We start from the raw sequence: 22420 nt of genomic DNA, 5'->3' as shown, positions 1-22420 counted from the left end.
GTTACACTACGCAGTGTTTTGTGCAAAATGCTGCAACTTGCTGCTATGAGAGAATTCTTGAAATAATTCCCGAAGAAATCTCTGAAAGATTCCATTACAGATTCTTGACAGGAATCTTTTAAGGAACTCCGGAAGCTTTTGTTTAGCTGATTTCTGCCGATATTTTTGATGGACACTTGGAGTATTCACCAAAACATCACTTGACAAGCCTCCATATATTTCCGAAACTTCATTTGAAACTTCTTCCAAATTTTTATTTTAAAATTCCTGCTGGATTTTGAAAAGTAATTTTTAGAAAATTAATCAAAATGCGGCAATTCAACAAAAGATTTGCTTTAAAAGTTGTTTCAAGGATTTCTTCAAGAATTTCTCAAGAAGTTTCTTCAAGGATTCATCCAGAAGTTACTTTGTTGTTGCTACTTTAAAAGGCAGAAATTAACCCTAAGTGTAGAATTAGCATAAGTTAAAATACACTTTAATAAAAACACAAAAAAAAACAGCAGAAATTCACTGATACCTGTCCGAGGTTTTGATTTAGAATTTTTACATAATTTTTTTAGACGTTCCTCCGAGGATTCCTCCAGAAATTTTCCAATATTTTTAACTCCCAGAAATTCGTGGGATAATTAGCATGAACTCATCCGAGGGATAATTAAGAAGCTCTATCTTATGTTTGCGAGAATTCCACCTCCAGAAGCTCACCCTAGGATTCGTCGGCGAGGATTCCTCTAAAGTTTTTCCTTCAGAAATTTGTATTAATTCATTTCAAAGGAACCTCTATGAAATTTCTGTAAGGCATCCTCCAGAAGTTCCTCCAAGGGTTTTTTTCGGATATTGTCCACAAGAGTGCTTCTAAATTACCCAAGAGAATGACACCAGAAGTCGCTCCACCGATTACTCTAGAAGTTCCTATGATGATAATTCCAGAAATGCCTCCAAAGACTCTTTCTGAATGTTGTTCCAAGTACTGATTGTGGAATGGACCTCGTATGATGATTAAAGCACGTGACCATCATGCCGAGAGCATATGTTCGTGGGATTCGACAAAATCGCTAAATCAGAGTTCATCATTAGGAAGCAAAGCATGGGTCTCGAGATCAACTAGCTTAGGGCCCGTAAATACAGACAAAAAAAGTGGTTCATGGAGAAGTTTACATTAAAATTCCCGGAACTCTAAGGCAATATTTTGTAAAATATTATCAAAAATATTATTTTTCCAGGAGACTGAAGCAGGGTGTGCGCGCGAGCGGCTGCGTTTTCAAAACTGTCACGCGTTTTCTCTGCTTCGCGTTGTTTTGAAGATGGCCGGCCGAATTAAGAAACGACTGGTGGTGCCATGCCTTCCGCAAATTTTACCTCGGAAAGTTCATTTAAATTGAAATTCGGATCATAGTTCTCTTACCTGACTGAAAAATTGAACTAAAAACCTGGAGTGTTAACCGGGTCCTTTGTAGAAGTCTTCCACTGATTGTTTCTGCTAGAAAATACTAAATCGATCCCGAAAGTTCCCGAGATTTAGTATTTTATAGCAGGAACAATCAGTTGAAGACTTCATCAGGCTCTACAAAGGACCCGGTTAACAAGGCTGGTGTTTACAAAATCAGTTGCTTCCCATGAATCTGGAGGTTAGATTCAGGGAACATATGGCGAAGGTAGGAAAGGCACAGAGGACGGTGAGTAGAGGTTTGGAATACGATTTCAGGTCGAAAGTTGCTGAACATGTCTTTGAGGAGGGTCACCCTGTCACTACAGAGGACATTCAGGTTTTGCGAAATGTTACTTGGAAATTGGACGTTGCTGAGAGTCTAGAGATCCTAAGATGTATAAAACGTGTAGGATGCGGTGAATATCTTCAGTTGAATCAAGTACATGACACTGAAGACGACCTACAGTTTAGATCGAAATACGTATCTGTCAAAGGATGCAAATTCTTAGTGGAATTCAAAAGAACAGTACTTAACACGATTTTCTTTTTACTTACAGATATTCCCCTAACAATCCCAGCACAGATAAACAGACGTAACACTCTGATAATTCCCATCGTACACCGATTTGACGTTTTGCCTTTCTCGTACACCAAAGTGTACCGAAAGGCTATATGTTCACTCCAAAAACGAAAATTTGATAGAGCCCCCGGAGGGGTCAAGTGTTATATACCAATCGACTCAGCTCGACGAGTTGAGATGATGTCTGTGTGTATGTATGTGTGTGTGTGTGTGTGTGTGTGTGTGTGTGTGTGTGTGTGTGTATGTGTACAAAAAGGTCACCTCTTTTTTAGATAGTAAATATGAACCGATTTCAACGACCGATGGTTCATTCGACGCGATATATTACCCCATTGTTTCCTATTGAAAATGGTTCAGATCGGTCCAGCCGTTCCGGAGTTATGGCCATTTAGGTGTTCCGGACCGGTACCCCAGGAAGGGGCCAGATATGAAAATGCAACAAACCCATGCATGCGACCCATCAAACCACTGCATTTTCGATTATCTGATGAACGGGAAGTAGAAAAATAGTCTCAGACTATATCTGAACCGGTAGTGCTTCAGAACCGGTTCCGGGTGTCCCGCCGGAAGTGGCCAAATTTAAAAGTGAACATAACCCATGCATGCAAGCGGCATTTTCGATAACCAGTTGAATGGTGAGCAGGAAAGTAGTTTCAGACCATATTTGAACCGGTGGTATTCCGTAACCGGTTCCAGGTGTCCCGCCGGAAGTGGCCAACTAAAAAAGTGAACCAAACCCATGCATGCGACACATCAAACAGCGGCTTTTCCGATAACCTGATGAACGGTAAGCAGGAGAATAGTTTCAAACCATATCTGAACCGGTTGTGTTCCGGAACCAGTTCCAGGTGTCCCGCCGGAAGTGGCCAATCAAAAAAGTGAACCAATCCCAGGCATGCGACACACCAAATAGCGGCTGTATCGATAACAAGATGAACGGTAAGCAGGAAAATAGTTTCAGACCATATCTGAACCGGTTGTGTTCCGGAACCAGTTCCAGGTGTCCCGCCGGAAGTAGCCAATCAAAAAAGTGAACCAATCCCAGGCATGCGACACACCAAATAGCGGCTGTATCGATAACAAGATGAACGGTAAGCAGGAAAATAGTTTCAGACCATATCTGAACCGGTTGTGTTCCGGAACCGGTTCCAGGTGTCCCGCTGGAAGTAGTCAATTAAAAAAAAGAACCAAACCCAGGCATGCGACACATCGAACTGTGGCTTTTGCGATAACCTGATGAACGGTAAGCAGGAAAGTAGTTTCAGACTATATTTGAACCAGTAGCGTTTTAGAACCGATTCCAGGTATCCCGCCGGAAGTGGCTAACTAAAAAAGCGAACCAAACCCATGCATGCGACACATCAAACAGCGGTTTTTTCGGTAACAAGATGAACGATAAGCAGGAGAATAGTTTGAGACCTTATCTGAACCGATTGTGTACCGGAACCGATTCCAGGTTTCCCGCCGGAAGCGGCCAACTAAAAAAAGTGAATGAAACCATTGCATGCGACACATCAAAGAGCGGCTTTTTCGATAACCAGATGAGCGGTAACAGTAAGATTGTTTCAGTCCATATCTGAACCATTGTGTTCGGGAACCGGTTCCAGGTGTCCCGCCGGAAGTTCGATAGCCAGATAAACGGGCAGCAGTAAAATAGTCTTTGACCCAAGCTCTGACCACACCTAAGATTAAAATTTGAGCGATCTTGTCTAATCCCACCATTTTCCTGAGGCGTAATTATACAGTAGGATGAATCAACAATGTATGGGAAAATTTTAATTTTATAGCATCAATCTCCTTTTGATTGCCGGGGCACGTGGCGCAGTGGCTACACGTTCGCTTCATAAGCGGATGGTCATGGCTTCGATCCCAGCCCCGGCACTTCGTCAGTTGCACTTCCCCCCTAGAGCGGCTGGCACTTGACCCTCTTCTGAGCTTTCATTGCTAAAACGGACCCGGATAATTGGATATCGATGAATGGCAACACATAATGGACGATCCCCAATTGGACTGGAAAAGGAACAACAGCCATACATCATTTCATCATCGTGCTCATCATTCTACCAAGGACAGGGTGGAAAAGTGAAAGCAGCACAAAGGCAAACCAGTTCGATATAGTTGAATAAGACTATAATAGAATACATTTAGGCGCTGCACAAGTGTTAGTGCAGCCGCCAATTGGAATCGCTCACGTAGTGCCTAGTGGAAAAAAAGAGCTGTAAAATAGGTTAAGTGGTTAAGAATAAAAACAATCCCTTTTACTACTTAAATTACTGCGCACAATTTTGATGCAACTGGTTGAGCCATCGCGCTCTGTAACACGGTTGAAATTTGAATGGGTTTTATTATGGAAAATTTTACTTGCTTGCACTTTTTTTGTCAAATTTTACATGAATCTTATACTGCCGTTCCACGCCCAATTGTCCCATGTTATATGGGAATCCCGTATAACATGGGATAATCATGCGTAGAACGGCAGTATAACCAATAATAATAAAGTAAAGGTTAAACTGTGTAGAAAAAAATTGCTGAAATGTCTTGATAATGTTCGGCATCCAGTGCTAGTGAAGGTGGTCAAGCAGTCAATTGAGAGGTTTAATATTATTCAGCTCTGTTTATACGTTTAACATAATACATAACATAGGAATATGAGCCATCAATAAGTTTACAAATTCGATTATGGCTTTGATAAGGTTCTTGCTTTTCTGAACAAGGCTGACACAAATTTCGTGTCAAGAAGGGTCCCCGTGGAAATTTTGGGTCGGATTCAACATTTAATTGTTTGAGTATTTTTTTTTTCATCAAATACATTTATTATTTATCAACTCCACCCCCTCATTGACGAACAGGCACTGTTACAAAAGAAGAAAATGATATTTGTTCCAATATAGAGTATTTTCAGGATTCAGGAACACTTCGGCTTATGGCGACGGAAATATATTAGAGTACATATTCGACGAGAAAGGCGCTATCACCACTAGGTGGATTAATCAGGGTTTTTTTTTTTTTTAATTTGATTATTGGCCAACTGCCCAACCGTGGCGCTCGCATAATTTTTGTTCGAGTTTGACGTTCGCTCACTACCGCCACCTAGTTGGTGGTCGGCCAAACAGAGTCCTTTTAGCATTGGGCGAATGTGTTTCCGTGACTATGATTTGAATCAAAAAATGTTCGAAGTGTTACGTCTGTTTGTCTGTGATCCCAGGTTCATCATCATATTTTTGGAGTTTTTTAAAGGTTTTTGCCTTTCTCGTACACCAAGGTGTACCGAAAGGCTATATGTTCACTCCAAAAATGAAATTTTGATAGAGCCCCCGGAGGGGTAAGTTTCATATACCAATCGACTCAACTCGACGAGTTGAGATGATGTCTGTGTGTGTGTGTATGTATGTGTGTGTGTATGTGTACAAAAAAAAGGTCACCTCACTTTTAGATAGTAAATATCAACCGATTTTAACGATCAACGGCTCATTCGACGCGGAATCTGGTCCCATTGTTTTCTATTGAAAATGGTTCGGATCGGTCTAGCCGTTCCGGAGTTATGGCCATTTAGGTGTTCCGGATCGGTACCCCTGGAAGGGGCCAGACATGAAAATGCACCAAACCCATGCATGCGACCCATCAAACCACGGCATTTACGATTATCTGATGAACGGTGAGCAGGAAAATAGTCTCAGGCCATATCTGAACCGGTAATGTTCTGGAACCGGTTCTGGGTTTCCTGCCGGAAGTGGGCAAATATCAAATTGAACATAACTCATGTATGCGACACATCAAACCACGGCATTTACGATTATCTGATGAACGGTAAGCAGGAAAACAATATCAGACCACATCTGAACCGGTAGTTTCCGGAACCGGTTCCGGATGTTCCACCGGATGTGGCCAAATATAAAAGAGTACCAAACTCATGCATGCGACACATCAAACAGCGGCATTTTCGATAACCCGATGAACGGTTAGCAGGAAAACAATATCAGACCATATCTGAACCGGTAGTGTTCCGGAATCGGTTCCGGATGTCCCACCGGATGTGGCCAAATATGTTATATACAGCGCGAGCGCGATGCAGTTTCAGCTGCTTGATGGCGCGCGTCCTGTAAGGTTAAAATCGCGGCTGTTTAATGGAGTTTTAGGGTCCTGAAACAATGCATTATTGGTATACTTGGTATGGGAATGATGTCTGGATTCCAAAAATTACGACTATAATATCCAAGATGTTGGTCCGAAATCCAAGATGGCGGCTCCAAATTCAAGATGGCGGCTGTTTAATGAAGTATATTTTTCGTAGGGAAGATGCCTGGACGCCAAAAATGGCGACCAAAACATCCAAGATGGCATTCTTAAATCCTAAATGGCGGCTTCAAATTCAAGATAGCGTCTTTTTCTTAAGAGTTTGAGGCTCAAACATTAAAAGTCAGATAAACGATATGATTTCTGGTATCATGAAATGGATTTCTGTTAATTGTATGAAAGTGCGATATACATCAACATTTCGTTTGAGTTTTATTGAAATGGGGTTTCGAAGGCACGAGAAAGGCGCCATCACCGCTAGGTGGATTAATTAGGGTTTTTTTTTTTTTGAAAAAAGTTCTGGAAAAACTCTTCAAGTAATTTTTGAAGCAATGTTTAAAAAATTGGATCACGGTAAAATTCTAAAAAAAAATCCCTGGAAAAGTTAAAACATTTTTTTTTTTATGAGATGCCAGATGAAGTTACTGGCTGAAAAAAAGATTCAAATTTTATGAAATTATCCTTCTAGCCCTGCACATCGCTCCTTAGTACTCCAGTACTATATTATTACAACAAACCTTCAGTGACTTTAATGACAGAATTTAAATATTGACAATATTGACGGCCTTTGTACAAAAAAAATCTAAACAGATATTTAAGAAATGGGAATTCTGGCAAACTTTCTAGAGAATTTGAAAATTCCAAAAGCAAATTGAAAAGACTCACTCAAGTCACATTAATGAGTTTGAAGACATGTGCAGACAGTTTGATGTGCCTTGTAAATTGTGATCATTTGAAAATTTCACCTGGCAACCCTACCAACAGCACAAATCAATCAATATCAAAATATGTAGCATTCGTGTAGCCGTCACTGTCATTTGAACTCAATTTGGATAGTATAATATACTAGCCTACTTGTACCAAACCTGTGCAGTGAAAATCAGACGTACATTTCCGGCTGCACTAATTGGCGCAAAATCGACTGTAGGTGGGAGCGAAGCGAACCTATACTGCAGGCGCCAGGTATCCAGAATGTTTGTGCTCCGGCTAGCTGGCTGACTGGCTGGCCATTTCGCCTTTCACAGTTTCACACATCATTCCAGATCCAGCCGCATCACAACCCGGCCGCATCTCACCTTACATCGTCAGCAGAGCAGACGAACCGACTCGAGACGATGAATGTCTGGATAATTTTATTCCCCACTCTATAATGATGGGGATTACAAAGGTGAACATCGCGAAGAAAATCCGCTAGCCGGGGGGGTTTTCTTGTGTTTACAAAATAATATCGCCTTTTATAAATTGCTCTCTGCGGTTCGGGCAGGCAGGCAGAAGCACACGTTTCAATCGATGGATATCTATGCCCAACCAAATGGAACACTTATTTTCTCCCATATTTTGAAACGAATCCAATTTTCCCGAACAGAAAATGTAGCTTTTTGGCAGTTTTAGCCGTGGCGTGGCGTGGATATCAAAGCAATCGGCGCCAGCAGCCAGCCGTTGGCATCCGAAAACCATGCCAGGAATTTTGCGTAGCCTACTGGTTGGTGTACGGCGGCGGCGATGACAAATGGCGCATGAATTCGTTCCAATTTGACCGGGGGTTTGAGGAAGAATCGCGCCCCTCGCACCAGCCCTCTTAGTTCAATAAGCACACTTCAAGTGGTGCTCTTCCCATACAAAAGTTTTCCCTCAACGCTTGTTTTTGTATTCATATCTCAAACAGTTTTCCGCGCGCGAGAATCCTCCTGTTCCGCGCATCCCACAATAACCGCCACGCCAGGCAGAGGCAAGCGCGCAATGTGCCCGCGGGAATGCTTCCTCCGGTCGCCGCCTCCTTCGCTTTAAACCGGGGAGCGGTGTGTGAAAATATGTTATGACATAATCGCTTTATTTTTAAATCAACTTCGTTTTCGTTGCGCTTACTTCGCTCTCGCCGTACACTCCGGCACGCTGTATCTTTTCCCAAATCGCTCCTCATCGATCGCGTTGGCTATGGGGGATGGTTGATGGGTATAATCATTGGAGAGGATGGTTGAAATAGCCCTGTTTTAGTTTTTCATATTGAAAATATATGAGTTCTTAGTTTGAAGTTTTAGCGATGCTGTATTCATCGAAAACGAATTCATTTCTATGTCCACCTAGATAACACAGCTGCGCTTAAAACTCAAGAAATGGACGATATCGGAACTTTCTACGGTCTCCGTAACTAGCTAATACTGAATGTTTAAATGACAAAGTTTTCCTTCCTTTTAAAATAGGATATAAATAACTATTTCTGGAAATTCTTTCGAATTTCACTGAAAAAGTTATCTATGTAATGAGTTGCAAAATGTTGATTTATTCAGCACGAGTCGTACATTTATCCAACGAGGCTTGTCGAGTTCCATACAAAATTTTAAGCATTGATTTTTTTCATTATAAAACTCATTTGGGTTGCATTACATTATTCAACTGTTTTTCATTATGCAACTCCTTTTAGTTACATAATGATCAGTGCGGAAAAGATGGCCATTATGATACTGAAATGAGTTGTATAAAATTGAAATTATGAAACTGAATTGCATAAAATAGTTTTTGACACTAATTATTGAAAACGGTAAAAACCATTTAAAAGACTAGCTTGGTGGTCTGGTGGCTACCGCTACTGATTCGTATGCAGCAGGTCTTGGATTCAATCCCTGGCTCGTCCCTTTTCTGCTACTTTGTATATTTCTACCAACGTTTTCTCTTTCTCTTCTCTACATATACAGGGGGTGGCCAAAATGTTTGGGATAGGCAATTTTTTTCTCTCTCACAAAAAAGTTCAACATGCTGTAACTTTTCAAGAAGTGCATCAAAAATTCTCAAATTTTGACTGTTTGTCAAACTTTTATATGTGCATGATTGGTGCAATTCGAGCTCGATTGGTTAATCTTTCGCAAAGCTGGAATCGTTTCCGTAAAACACAATTTTTCAGACAGCTTATTTTTGAACTGTCATATCTCAGAAACCAGGGAACCGAATTGAATGAAATTTTGAACGATTATCAACATTGCTCCTGGGAATTTGAGGTGTGACTAAGTGGGTTTCCAGGTAGTTCCCAGAGAGTCCAAAAAGGGGGTTCCAAGGAAATTCAGGGGCGTTTTAAAGGGTTGTTTCAAGGGATTCGAGGAGCCTTTTAAGGGCGTACTGTCAAGATTTGTTGGCGTTTTAATGAATTCACAGGTATCTCAATAATATTAAGTAGGTTTCAAGGACGTTTCGAGGGGTTTTAAGGGCAATTCAAGGGATCTCAGAAAAGCTTCTTAAAGGGCGTTGCAAGGGGTTTGAGGGGCGTTTCAAGGTATTTCAGAGTCATTTAAGAGAGTTAAGGGTGTTTCAGTAACATTTTAAGAGCGTTCCTAGAGGTTTCAGGGGCGTTTGATAGCATTTCCGGGGCGTTACACGGGGTTTTCATGTGCGTTTCAAGGGGTCTATGGTCCCTATTAAAGGCGTCCAAATGGGTTTCAGAGGCATTTCAAACTGATTATGATGATTTCTAGGGCGTTTCAATGGGATTACGGAGGTTCAGGGACGTTTCGAGGCATTTTAGGTCAGGGTCGTATCAGGTGGTTTCAAGAACACCTTTAAATCAAAGGGTATTTCAGGGACGTTTCAAAAGATAATATGATGGGGTCTCTCAAAATACTCTAAAACTTCTTGAAATGCCTCCAAGATCCCCCTGAAACCCCCTCGGACCCAATGTAGCACACCTGAGATCGTCCAAAATCCTCAAAACCTCTTCCACAACGCTTCCGTAACTCCTCTGAATCCCGCCGAAAATGCTCTGAAACTTCCTGAAATTCCTCCAAAATCCTTTTTAAACACCCCCTCGAACCCCATGGAATGCATCTCAGATCCTCCAAAACCCCCGAACGCTTCCGTAACGCCTCTGATACCCTCCGAAAGTGCTCTGAAATTTCCTGAAATGCCTCTAAAGTCCACCTTAAATCCCCTCGGACCCATGTAACGCTCTAAGGCCCTCCGAAACTCCCGGAAACGCCTGCGTGACTCCTCTGACTCCCACTGGCTCTTAAACTTCCTGAAATGCCTTCGAAATCCCTCTAAAACCCCCTCGGAACCTATGTAACATATGTAAATATTAACCAATCAAATTGGGTAAAACGGTTAAACAGTGGTAAAATTAACAACCGGGGGAAGAGTGCACATATTTTTCCCCAAGTTTCACCACTACATCTACACAAGAGACACACACACACACACACACATTTGAACGTAATTACCACTATGGCACCATGATTTACAACACAAATCAAGATGATGGGAGTACGTAATAGCAGTTTTGAAATTTCGAGCTGGAGTTCCAGTGGTTCCGAAAACTGCGAAAGAAACATGCGGATAACTTGAGCTAGAGGGTTCCAGGAGCGTTACCCGAGCAGGAATGAATAACTGACACATACTTGAGCATATCAAACTAAGGTATCATACCAAAGCTAGGTATTGGTCGGTTATCCAGGTATTGAAAATAACTTATTTTGGTATTTTGTGGGTATTGATATAATACCTCAACGAGTTATTGGTTTGGTGTTGAGGACTGCTTGAGGTATTATTCAATTATGGAAAAAATGCTATCTGTATGGAAAAATCGCCGATTATTATTCAGGTATTACTATACCTGATGTCATTATTCACGTGTTATGCGCAGAATATGAACCAGTTATTATTTTAGATATTTTACCTCTTATGCAGGGCTTCTTAATACCTCATTCAGGTTGTAGGTATTCGGTTTTCCATGCCTGAGTTTGGTATTCCTCAGCTATTTTCTTCTGCTCGGGTACTGGGGTCTGGGGGGGGAGTAATTTAGAAAGATTTCGGAGGTGTTTCAGTAAGTTTCAGAGGATTTTCGGCGGATTTCAGAGACATTACGAAGGCGTTACATGGCATTTTCAGGGGTTTCGGAGAGTCTCAGGTACGTTACATGGGGTCCGAAGGGGTTTGGGCGGATTTCAGAGACATTCTAAGAATTTCAGAGAAGTTACGGAGGCATTACATAAGCATTTGGGGGTCTCGGAAGGTCTAAGGTGCGTTACATGAGGTTTCGGGGCGTCTAAGGGGGATTTAGGAGGTATTTCAAGCAGCTTCAGAGCATTTTCAGTGAGTTTCAGAGACGTTACGGAAGCGTTACATAGCATAGTGGTTCCATTTGTTCAGGGAAGCGGTCATAAATCATTTTCTTCATTTTTTGAAGGGCAGAATCATTATAAGTGACCAGAAATAGCATGTTATGACCAAAAAAGTATATTCCAGTACATTTTCATGACCATCACTTAAAAATATGAACTTTGAACATTTTTATTTATGATACATGAAAATATCAATAAAAAACCTTTATTCTGCAAAGAAATATGTAATCAAATATTTTAAACTATTATGAAGAATGGGTTGAATTCTGAGGAATTTCTGCTAAGTATTACACGTTAGAACATGTATAGCACGACAGTATCATAATAGATTCTTGTGAATGGAATCAGTATTAGCATTATAATTGTGGTTTTATTAGTAGTTTTTATTTCTGTTGCAATAAAATAAATATATGAAACTGAAGATTTTTTCTCAGAAATAAGGTAGTTTACAATGTCGAAACACAGAAAAATCATCATAAATCGAATTAATATGTATAACTACAGTACCTAATGTGCAAAAGTAATAATTCTGAAACAATAGTAACAATAGTGCAATTACAGAATCAACTTCTAAATTATTTTAAACAAATATTCAGGATTAATTCACAAAACGTACGTAAAAGGGAATTTTTTATCCATAAAAATATTGCTTTACACCTCCCTGCGTTTTGCACAATGAAAAATATTCAAGTATTTGTCCAGTCATATTTGTTCCTTCAATTGCATTGGAACTGCTATCCAATAATGTAGTACATGGAATTTTAATGAAATATAGCTCTACCCAATAAAAAATATATATACAAATACCCGTCCTCATTGCAATATATTCGACGCCTGCAATAGTATCAAAGAAATCAATTTGTATACTAAGATTTAACGTTGATAAATTGATCAAATATTCCGATTTGGGAAGGGAATATGAAGAGTTATGTCCAGTAAATATTACTTAAAGAACGTATTTACTCCTTCTTCTTCCAGCACTACAGTTTCAGGTATTGGATGGATTTTAAGGATTTTTTGTAAAATTTGGCAACCGATGCAAAATTTCTTATCAAATTCAACAATTACAGATGTAAGTTTTGACGAGGCCAAATGAAAATGGTTGTTATGCAACTATTCATACATCAAGTCATACCTCCAGAAGTGTATTTTGTGTTCAGAATTCAAAAAAAATCATTTTCAAAGTTCGTTTTCAAAAAAAATATCCCTCAATTATTGTAAAAGGCATTGAAATATCTCCTGTAAAAATTTCAGTCATTTGGTACGCATTTGAGACAATACAGAAATACTAGTATATGTATATAAGTTTGTAGTTATTTCAATATATATTTTTTTATAAAAATAAACTTCCAATACATCCTGCAAACTTATATGCAGATATTTGCAGCTACAACCTTCACAGATTGATTCTCCTACTCAAATCTGATCATTTACTGGCAGACGATTGATTAAATGTGGTTAAGAACATGTATGAAATGTTACATGAATTTTTATTATGTATATATTCTATAGGTGAAATTATGTGCCTATTAATCACATCCCCATTGGTCCAAAAACATCCAGTTCCGCTTTTTGGCGCTTCGAATTGGAAGACAAACATCTATTCTGATTCACTGCGTTGAAAACTAATTGAAAATTTACTTGGTTTTGTTATACGAAGACGCGGTGTACAACTCAAAAGTCATGTGATTTTTTCGACAAATTTGGAGAATGTAAAATTGCATAACAGTACCCACGCTCTCAAGCAAAATATGCAACAGAAACTTACATAAAAATGGCTTTTCTGCATTCTTGGGAACATAATTGATTTATAAAAATTATACAAAATCATGAAATACAAAATCAGTTTTTCGATTTTTGGCCTATGGCGGTACCACTGTGCATAGGCGTTTTCGAGGGTTTTTGAGGATCTAAGGTGCGTTACATGGGGTTTCAGGGGCTTTAGGGGGATTGCAATTTCGAGGATTTCAGGGGGTCTAAGGTGCGTTACATGGGGTCCGAGGCAGCTTCAGAGCATTTTCAGTGGATTTCAGAAACGTTTTGGAGGCGTTACATTGGAGTTTTCGGGGGCTTCGGAGAATCTAAGGTGCGTTACATGGGTCCGAGGGGGTTTTGGGGGGATTTCGGAGGTATTTCAAGAAGTATTAGAGGATTTTCGGTGGGTTTCAGAGTCGTTACACAGACGTTTTTGAGGATTTCGGAAACCCCCAGTAGTGCCCCTATATTGTCCCCAAGACCCCAAGCGCAATCTTTAATTCCAAAATGGCCTTGGATATCGGGTTCCAACATCAACTCAATGAGCCAAGTCCGAAAATATCCATATGGCATGAGTCTTTCTGATTTATTAGATGTGGGCCGTAACTATTCAGTTGGGAGCCACTGACTCTTGTTCCACTGCTCCAGTGGTGATTATGACTCTCGGATCGCATAATCCGAAAACCTTTGTCTCCGCTTCTTCACACTTCCGTTTCCTAAGTTATACGCATGTCCCATTCGCAGTTTTCGGAAGCACTTAGATTTCATTAGTTCACTCACCCAGTCAACCAGTGATCGTATAAGATGTTGAATAAGATGCTAAAGTGGAGGCGATATGCGTACATTTTACACGCGCCTAAATGGAGGCATGCACGTATATGGCCTCCAATTTATCATCTTATGCTACATCTTATACGCATACTGGTTGTCTGGGCAATTTGCCAATCCACTACATTTTTGTTGTGAATAAAAAAAAAAATGTCACAGCACCCATGATTGTTTCATCTGGTCATGCGGAATGTTTTTGTTGCATGACAGTCAAGATCATTCACCTACGATTATCATGCAAACTACAGTTTTTGACAGTACATTTTGGATCAATGTTTGTACTTGAATCTCCAAAATCATGTTTTAGCTTTAAAACCTATTCCCAGCCCCTGAAGTACATTGGAATTACTATAAGAACCAAAGCAACACACATGGTTACAAAACAGCCACCACAGCGTATGTAAGGGCTGTGCAGTAAGTCACAATGACTTCTGTACAACCCTTACATACGCTTCCGTAACCACTAGCTTCTTATCGAAAACCTTCAATGTCTCCTATCCTTTTCTTTTGTATTGTTTATATTCAGTTTTATGTGATGATAGTTTTTTTTTTTTCTACATTCGGGCACCTACACCCAGAACTTTAGAAAAGGTGGGTAGCAAGGAGATTGTAGGGGGTGGCCATGCAGGGCTTCAAAGGGATATGAGTAGATTTCAGGAGGGTTCCAAGAGGGATTCAATGAGGAATTTCAGGGGTATTCTGGGAGTTTTAGAAAGTATCGGAGAGACTATAGGTTAGGCCTGTCCAACTTTTCAAAAATGTTCTCTGATTCTCAAGTCCACCCCCATATTTTGATTGGCATCCTAAAAGAAGTAACTGGTCAAAATTTCAAAATAGTGGATTTCAAATAGTTTCAGTAAGGCGCTTTGCGGGGTGTCAAGAATCAAGATACCTCAGAACATTTCATGATGTGTAACATGCATACCATCTGTTACCATATTACACAGCATAAACTTCGCACTGCGGTCTTAAATTTATGCGAACTTTGGCGCGCGCACTTTCTGGCGGACAGTAAGTTGGCCAATGACACCGCATCGGACCGTACCCGGTCCGGATTGCTCATGTATCTATTTATGTCATGCACGGTTAAAAATAGTGCACACTGTGTTTCTTCAAGATGCAACGCAACACATCTGATTCGGTTACGTACCTCCTTACCCATGTAAATATATGTAGTTTGAGAGGAATCCCACAATAGTTGACCAAAGCAGGGAAGACACATGGATACATAATGCGTACGTCAGCAACGTGCTGAAGCGTCATTTTGGTATCGGAAGAACAGTGCCAGCGCAGCATACGGTACAGCGTACCGGCAAAGTAGGCTAGTAATTTCGTGGCTGGTAATGTGCATCGTCGCCATCCGGTGCAAAAGGAATCGCCTACTTGTTGAAATGCGTTCCGCATTGTATGCGGTGACGACCGCATGTGTGATGATGACGTTGATAGGAACCTTTAGGTTGGGTTGCACTACTATGCACTGTTGACGCAGCAGAGCTCTGGTTAAAGGTGACCAAAGAAAATTTCGAGAACCAAATTCCTGCGGGATCTGGGGTGGAAATTTGCGAGAATCGCACTTTTTATATGACAAGTTGTGCTTCAATGTAAACGATTTACGTGTCCTAAATTCTTAAAATAACATTATATGTATTGTATGTATTGTAAATTTTCGAAACGGTATTCCTAGTTCAGCTTTTGCAATCTCATTATGTTCTTGGAATCATATCGATGGAGACGCATGGTTGGTCTTTCTCTCAACAGAACATACAAAGCAGTAGATTGTAAAACTTGTTCAGTGAAGTAAAGTACCTTGGAGCCATTTATTTGTCACGCTGTTAAACGTCAAAATCCCATAAAGTTGGTATGTGCCTTCAACTGCTACCTTCATCATCTAGTCTAACACACACAGGAATGAAACGTCCATTTATCTGTGCATCCAATGAAAGTCCAACTCCAAACGATTTTTCCTGTGTTTATTTATCAAACTGGCCTGCTGGGATTGGTGATGGGTGCTTGCAATTGCTCAAAGAACAGCACGTCCCATATCTGCCAAAACTCGGCACCAAGAGCGGTTCTCAAAAGAGTAGCGCTGGCTACTAGATGATTGCTATTTTAAGTGCTCTCGCTCGACCGCTGGAATCTCATTGTTTGGAAAGTTGGAACATTTCTTTTGATACGTGGCGAGGGATAGGGTGGGGTTGATTATAAAAAATCTATTGGGGTTTTTTGAGGAATAGTAGAAAATGATCTCCGGATTAGTATATGCGATATTCAAGATTGATATTCAAGGGTGGCATAATAGCTATTTACAGCACGAGTCGAACATTTATCCAACGAGGCTTGCTGAGGAGCAAGTCAAAAAAAATTCCATTACAAAAATTTTTTGAAGCGACCAGGAATCAAACCCGGCCCTTACCATCACATACTGGGTAGATTTTTCAAAATAAACCCCACCCTAATTTCGAGACCACGGCGGCAGCGGTGCGGGCTACTGCGTTCGTTATTCATTTTTCCAATGAAAATACCCTCCCGAACAAGGCGCGGCCAGAAACGCGCAATGCACCGACGACGCTGAAATAACAAACACTTTTACGACGGCCTTTCCTTTCTGCGCTCGAGATGGAATTACGGCGAAAATATGATTTACACGGTTCGAATGGATAATTTCAATCCGACCTGCTCGCTCTCGGACGGACGGATAGACGCATTGCGTCGAAACGTTCCAGATCGCATTTGAGGAGAGTTTTCATCATAAAACAGGAATACTCACTTCGTGCTCCTCGGCTGTCATCGACCATATCGGCGGCGGTAAGATCTTCAGCGGAACTGGCCAAACTGTTCTCGCCGGGGGTTCCCGGCGCGGAACCGCCACTCATAACGATACCGGACGATGAGCTGAACACCGAATCGCCGGAACTTCCCACACAGGGCACCGACGGTACCCGGAGATAGCTGAGGGGTGGACGAAACAAAATAGATTGGATGAGTGAGGATAATTGTTTAAGAAACTATCGGAGTAGGCTAAAAAACCACTCATCGCTTTTGAATCATAGTAGTAACTGGTACTCCGGTCTACTACGATATCACGCCACGTTGATGTCGTATTCCCTTACCGTGCCACTTCATTATTAACCGGAATCATCATCGCCTCCGAAGTTTTGATTTCGCTGGCCGCCGGCAGTGCGCTAGTTTTCTCCCACTTGAAGGCAGCCTTCACTTTGGTCCACTTGGACACCTTCGGCTTGAAATCGGAAATGGCACTTTGCCGCCGAAGAGGATAGTTGCGGCCACTTTCCTTGCTGCCACCGCTGGCACTCATGCTCAAGCTCTGGTAGATGCCGGAGATCTCCTCGTTGATGACGGATTTGCTGCGTTCCCTAGGTGATGGAAAAAAGGAGTAAGTGTGAGCTGCAGAATATCGAATTTGTAGTCGTTTTACTTAGAATTATTAAATTTTTTTATTAAAGCGATAGTATTCTAACTAGGTATCGGATGCAGCCGAAAAGATATCCCGTACAGGAAATAGTGTATCGCGCGACAAAGGGATTCGTCAACGCCAGCGGCATCTACAACATAGCTGCTACGCACCCCAACGTTGGACGATATATCGGTTGAATCACGTAATCGATCGAATAATGAAGAAACTTGGACGAAACTCAATGCCTGGGCTGTAGAGTGGGGTCGTTGACTCACGAACCCCAGAGGTTGGGCTTGCTGCACAGAATAGATATGCATCTTAGAACAAACCTGAAGTTTCGAGGTGGAAGACGTAAAATTGTCGATGGGACTACTAGATTGGAACGAAATTCTATGGAGAAATAAAAAAAATCATCAAAGCGTGCTACGCCGTCCGCCCTATGCTAGTTGTGTACACAAAAGCTTGTCTTCCACCACCAGGTTCGCTAGTGTTCACCAATGAAACGAGCAGCACTTTTCGCGATGAACATTTACCCCCGTGCTTGCTGGAAACCTTGTCTAGACTAATCGTAGTCCTAGTCAGCGAAGGCTAAACAACCACTTAAAGCAATGATATACATTCTATCATCATTGTAACGTTCTGTAACCCTGCTTTAGCGAGAAGCACGAATTGGACAGTCTGTGAAGACTATACCGCAGCTGACGCTGTTGAACGCATTCTTCGCGTCTAGCGTAACGACCGCAAAATATCGGATTCGCCTTCGCTTCTCTTGGAGCGCTATCTCAGCCGTGTTGAATACAGCCCTAAAAGCGTCCAACGTCGATCGGTTTTGCTGGAAGCCGAACTGGTAATCCGAAAGCCCAAAGTCGTCTTGTTTCTCGATATATCTCGGTATCCAAACGAACTGTCAAAATCTGTATCCAAACGAGCATGACGTCATGATTCCAACAACACCAATGGGGCGCATGACGTCATTTTCAACCGTCGCACTCTTGAAAAATACTATTCACACGCTTGAAACATTTCACTCAGCGATGTCCGCGAATCTATGTTTACTCTACTATCTATACTAGGCACATATGCATAGCCATTCTGAACATGTCAGGGCCCGCCTCGATAGCCACCTTAAGGGCTACTGTGGGCATACCATCCGGATTCGAAGCCTTGTTCAACCTTCAACTTGAGTGACCTCGCTATGGATTACTGCACGAATTTATACTGGCCTGCTTACTCTCACACGAAATTTGACGTCTGCACCTCTCAAACGTCAAATTTTCTGTGAGGGTAAGCAGGCCAGCGTAAGTTCGTGCAGTGGACCATTGCGATGAGCTCGTCATTTGTCACCGGGGCACGTCGCTCTGGTCGGTTTGGTCATAGAAGACGGGGCACATGGTCTAGTATCGCAGTGCAAGAACAACGTTTCCACGATCTTCTGGAGCATCTCAGCGGAGCATTCCGGGGATCAGTCTTGTTAGAGATCACAGTCATTGACACCTTTTTGTCGATATTCGGCTGCCTTTGTTTCCGACATTCGCTACACAAGCAATCGTACTACTGCACGAAACAAAAATGTCAAACGAATGTACTTGACCACGACAGCGTCTTCGGGAGACGGTTTGGCTTTTGTTTTTCCTGTCGTCTTCCATAATAAAAGCTGTTTTGGCCATATGTGTGTTGAATACAATTTAGCAAGCAAGAATAAATGTGACAGGGTTGCATAGCACCCTGGATTCTTTCAGGAATTCCTCCAGAGATTCCTCCAGAAATTCTTCCAGAGATTGTTCCAGGGATTCCTCCAGAGATTCCTTCAGGGATTCTTCCAAGGATTCTTCCAGGAATTCCTCCAGGAATTCCTCCAGGAATTCCTCCAGGGATTCTTCCAGGAATTTTTCCAGAGATTCCTCCACGAATTCTTCCCGAGGATCCTTCAGGAATTCCTCCAGATTTTTTTCAGGAATTCCTCCTGGAATTCCTTCCCGAATTCGTCCAGGAATTTCTTCAGGGATTCCTCCAAGAATTCCTCGAAGGATTCCTCCAAGAACTCCTCCAGGGATTCTTCCAGGAATTTCTCTAGGGATTTCTCCAGGGATTCCTCCAGAAATTTCTCAAGGGATTCCTCCAGGAATTTCTCCAGGGGTTCCTCCAAGAATTTCTCCAGGCATTCCTCCAGGAATTTCTCCAGGGATTCCTGCAGGAATTTCCCCAGAGATTTCTTCAGGAATTTCTCCAGAGATTCCTCCAGGAATTTCTCCAGGGATTCCTCCAGGAATTTCTCCAGGGATTCCTGCAGGAATTTCCCCAGAGATTTCTTCAGGAATTTCTCCAGAGATTCCTCCAGGAATTTCTCCAGGGATTCCTCCAGGAATTTCTCCAGGGATACCTCTAGGAAAATTCCATCGAGAGTTTCTTCAGAAGTTCCAACAGGAAATTTCTTTGGTAGTTTCTTCGAGAAATATTCCATGAGGTCTCACAGGATATTTGTTTGTCAAAAGTTTCTTCTCAGGAAGTTTTTGATGAGTTTTTATCTTCTGGGAGTTTATTTGGGATTCCTTCAGAATCTTTTTTAGAATTTCCCTCTGGGGTTCTTCCAGGAGTTTCTCCTGAGATTCCTTCAAGAGCTCTTGACAGGATTCCTCAAGGAAGTACTCCCGAGATTCTTCTAGAGACTTTATCTGGGATTTGTTAAGAAATACCTTCTGGGATTACTTCAAGAGTTCCTACATTCCCTCTGTTCCGTCGGAGGAACAGACACACAGGACCGGTAGCTCGATAGGAAGGAGGGACACTTAGCCTTCAGAAAGGCTGTGGCTTCCACTGGGGAGGAAAAGGCGGTTGTCTACTAAAAACTGCTTAACTACTATATTTCTTGACTGTACAGGTTGGTGGTTGAAAAAAGACTCTTTTATGTTCGCGCACGCAATCTTCTTGAAGGACGGGTAGCAACTGAATGGAGGTAGAAAATTTGTTGCTTGCGCTGCGCTGTGGCGATGGTGGAAACTTCCATTTACATAGGCGGTGGTGCGATGGTTAGGTCGTCGTCGTCGGCTGGCACATAAGGACACGCGGCCACGCGTGGTTGGTCGGTCGATCCTTGCATGATCAATCATTACGTCGTCGCTCGGTGGGCAGACACAAACGACGTGGTGTGTGTGAGGGTGATAGGGGATTGTTAGTGGGTTTGGAGCCGTAAATTACTCGCGGCGACTCGAGGTTAGTTTGGTTGGGGAAACAGGGTCAAAATCTAAATAATACTTCGCGTTGGGAGCGAACATACTCCCCGGCCGGAAAAGGTGGAAATTGCTAGGATGGTTAGATCAGGGAGGCAACTTATCTTAGGAGGACTAACAATCAGGAGACTTTCAAAAACATGGCTAAATGATATCTTCAGAGGGACAACAAGGAACTTGCAAATGGTCTTTTAGGAGGATCAATCCTTCACGGGGATTCCTAGAACAGTACAACTTAGGTAACTTGAGATGGACTTGCAGGCTTGACTGAACAATGGACCTGACTCTTCTGGAACGCTATGAGTTCTGGAGGATAAAACTTCTTTGTAGGTTTGGGATATATCTGTCTTGAGGTAGGAAATTCAAGGCGTAGGAAATCTTTCTGTTAACTTTTGGAAAAAACTAGAAGGGCTATCAATGACAAATTCATGCTTCATGTTGGAAATTCAAATTCTACGAGAGTGGACTGTATATTGGGTTCTTGGCTATCTTGGTAGGATTTGGAGCTTAGGGTACATGAATTTCATTCAAGGATAAGCAATCTGACTTGTTTGGCAAAGGGACTTAAGGAAAGGCATTAGATGGATTCAATCTTATAAACTTAGGAGACTTGGCTGGATTCTCTGACTTAAGGATTGGAGGCTTCAAACTTACTTAGGATACAGAGGAAGAAATCATGGTACATTGGAAGAACAAGTGGAATTGTGGGGCAGGGCCACATCTTAGATTCTTTAGTAGGGTCTTCATCTTTAATGGAATAGGAAATTAAAAGGCAATCAGATTCGGATTATAGTATGGGCTCTAGGTTACTAGGAGGTTCAAGGGACACAAACTTCAAGGGGATCTTTCTATTCACAGGAACTTCATTCTGGGCTAGGCAAGGTTAGATAACTCAAAGACAGTACAAGAACGGGACTTGTTATTTCGTTAGGGGTTTTCAATGGAGGACTGGGGGAACCACGTAAAGCCAGGATAGGGAATGCACACACCACAGATCGAATGTTTGCTCACCTGTGGCGTCTGGCTCGTCTTTCTTCGGGTCGTTCGGTGGACGCGTTCGGGTCACGCGCTCTGAAATGGCTTCGCTGGGTCGGGATCGCTTGGATGGTTCATCGGGTGGCTTCCTCGGCCACGGGTCGAAATGGAGTTGCTTATATTCACCAGTCAGGCTGACCGGCGTCGGCTCCAGTGGTGGTTGGTTCACCGTCGAGAACACCACGATCCACTTCTTCTTCTTCTCGGGAGGTTCTCTAACTCCCGGACGGGTTCCGGCTATCTTCGGGCTTGGGACTCGTTCTTCCAGGCTCTGGATCTGCTTGAGTGCCGGATGGATTCCGACTGTCGGTGGGCTTCGCTTTCTGGTTAGACACATCTCAATCTTCGGAATGGGCTTCGCAATTCGCGGGATGCCGGCTGACATCACAAGAAGGAGCACCGGCGGGTTCACTGTAGAATTGCCTGTTGACATCAGGTTTGAGTTGGTCACCGGACGGGTACCGGCAGGCTTCGGGACGGGTTTGTCCACTGGACGGCTTCCAGCGAACATAAGCGATGGCTTGGTTACCGGGTAGAGACCGGTTGACACTATGTAGGGCTTCGCTGCCGGACTGCTACCGGCGGACGTCTCGGTCGGCTTCACCACTAGACTTGTTCCAGTGGACTTCGGAAACGGCTTGGGCTTGATCATCGGACTGGTGCCGACGAGCTTCAGGAACGTCGTGGCCATCGGGCAGGTACCGACGGACTTCGAGGACATTTTGACCACCGAACAGGTACCGATGGTTATCATGA

At 42.3% G+C, this 22420-nt stretch overlaps 1 protein-coding gene across 1 annotated transcript in view; it reads right to left on the bottom strand.

Annotated features, from left to right (window-relative positions):
* The window catches only part of LOC109432051 (uncharacterized), a 69764-nt gene that overhangs the window by 32685 nt on the left and 14659 nt on the right, over positions 1–22420 (bottom strand). Inside the window, exons 4-5 of the mRNA XM_062842409.1 lie at positions 17098–17361; positions 16755–16936 (exon numbers count right to left, since the gene is read on the bottom strand). Of these exons, the coding sequence (XP_062698393.1) occupies positions 16755–16936; positions 17098–17361 (446 nt within the window). The remainder of the gene's footprint in view (positions 1–16754; positions 16937–17097; positions 17362–22420) is intronic.

This window comes from Aedes albopictus, chromosome 1, assembly GCF_035046485.1.
Source record: "Aedes albopictus strain Foshan chromosome 1, AalbF5, whole genome shotgun sequence".
Lineage (NCBI taxonomy): Eukaryota > Metazoa > Arthropoda > Insecta > Diptera > Culicidae > Aedes > Aedes albopictus.
The sequence above is the reverse complement of the archived record's forward strand: the minus strand, read 5'-3'. Positions and strand labels throughout refer to the sequence as shown.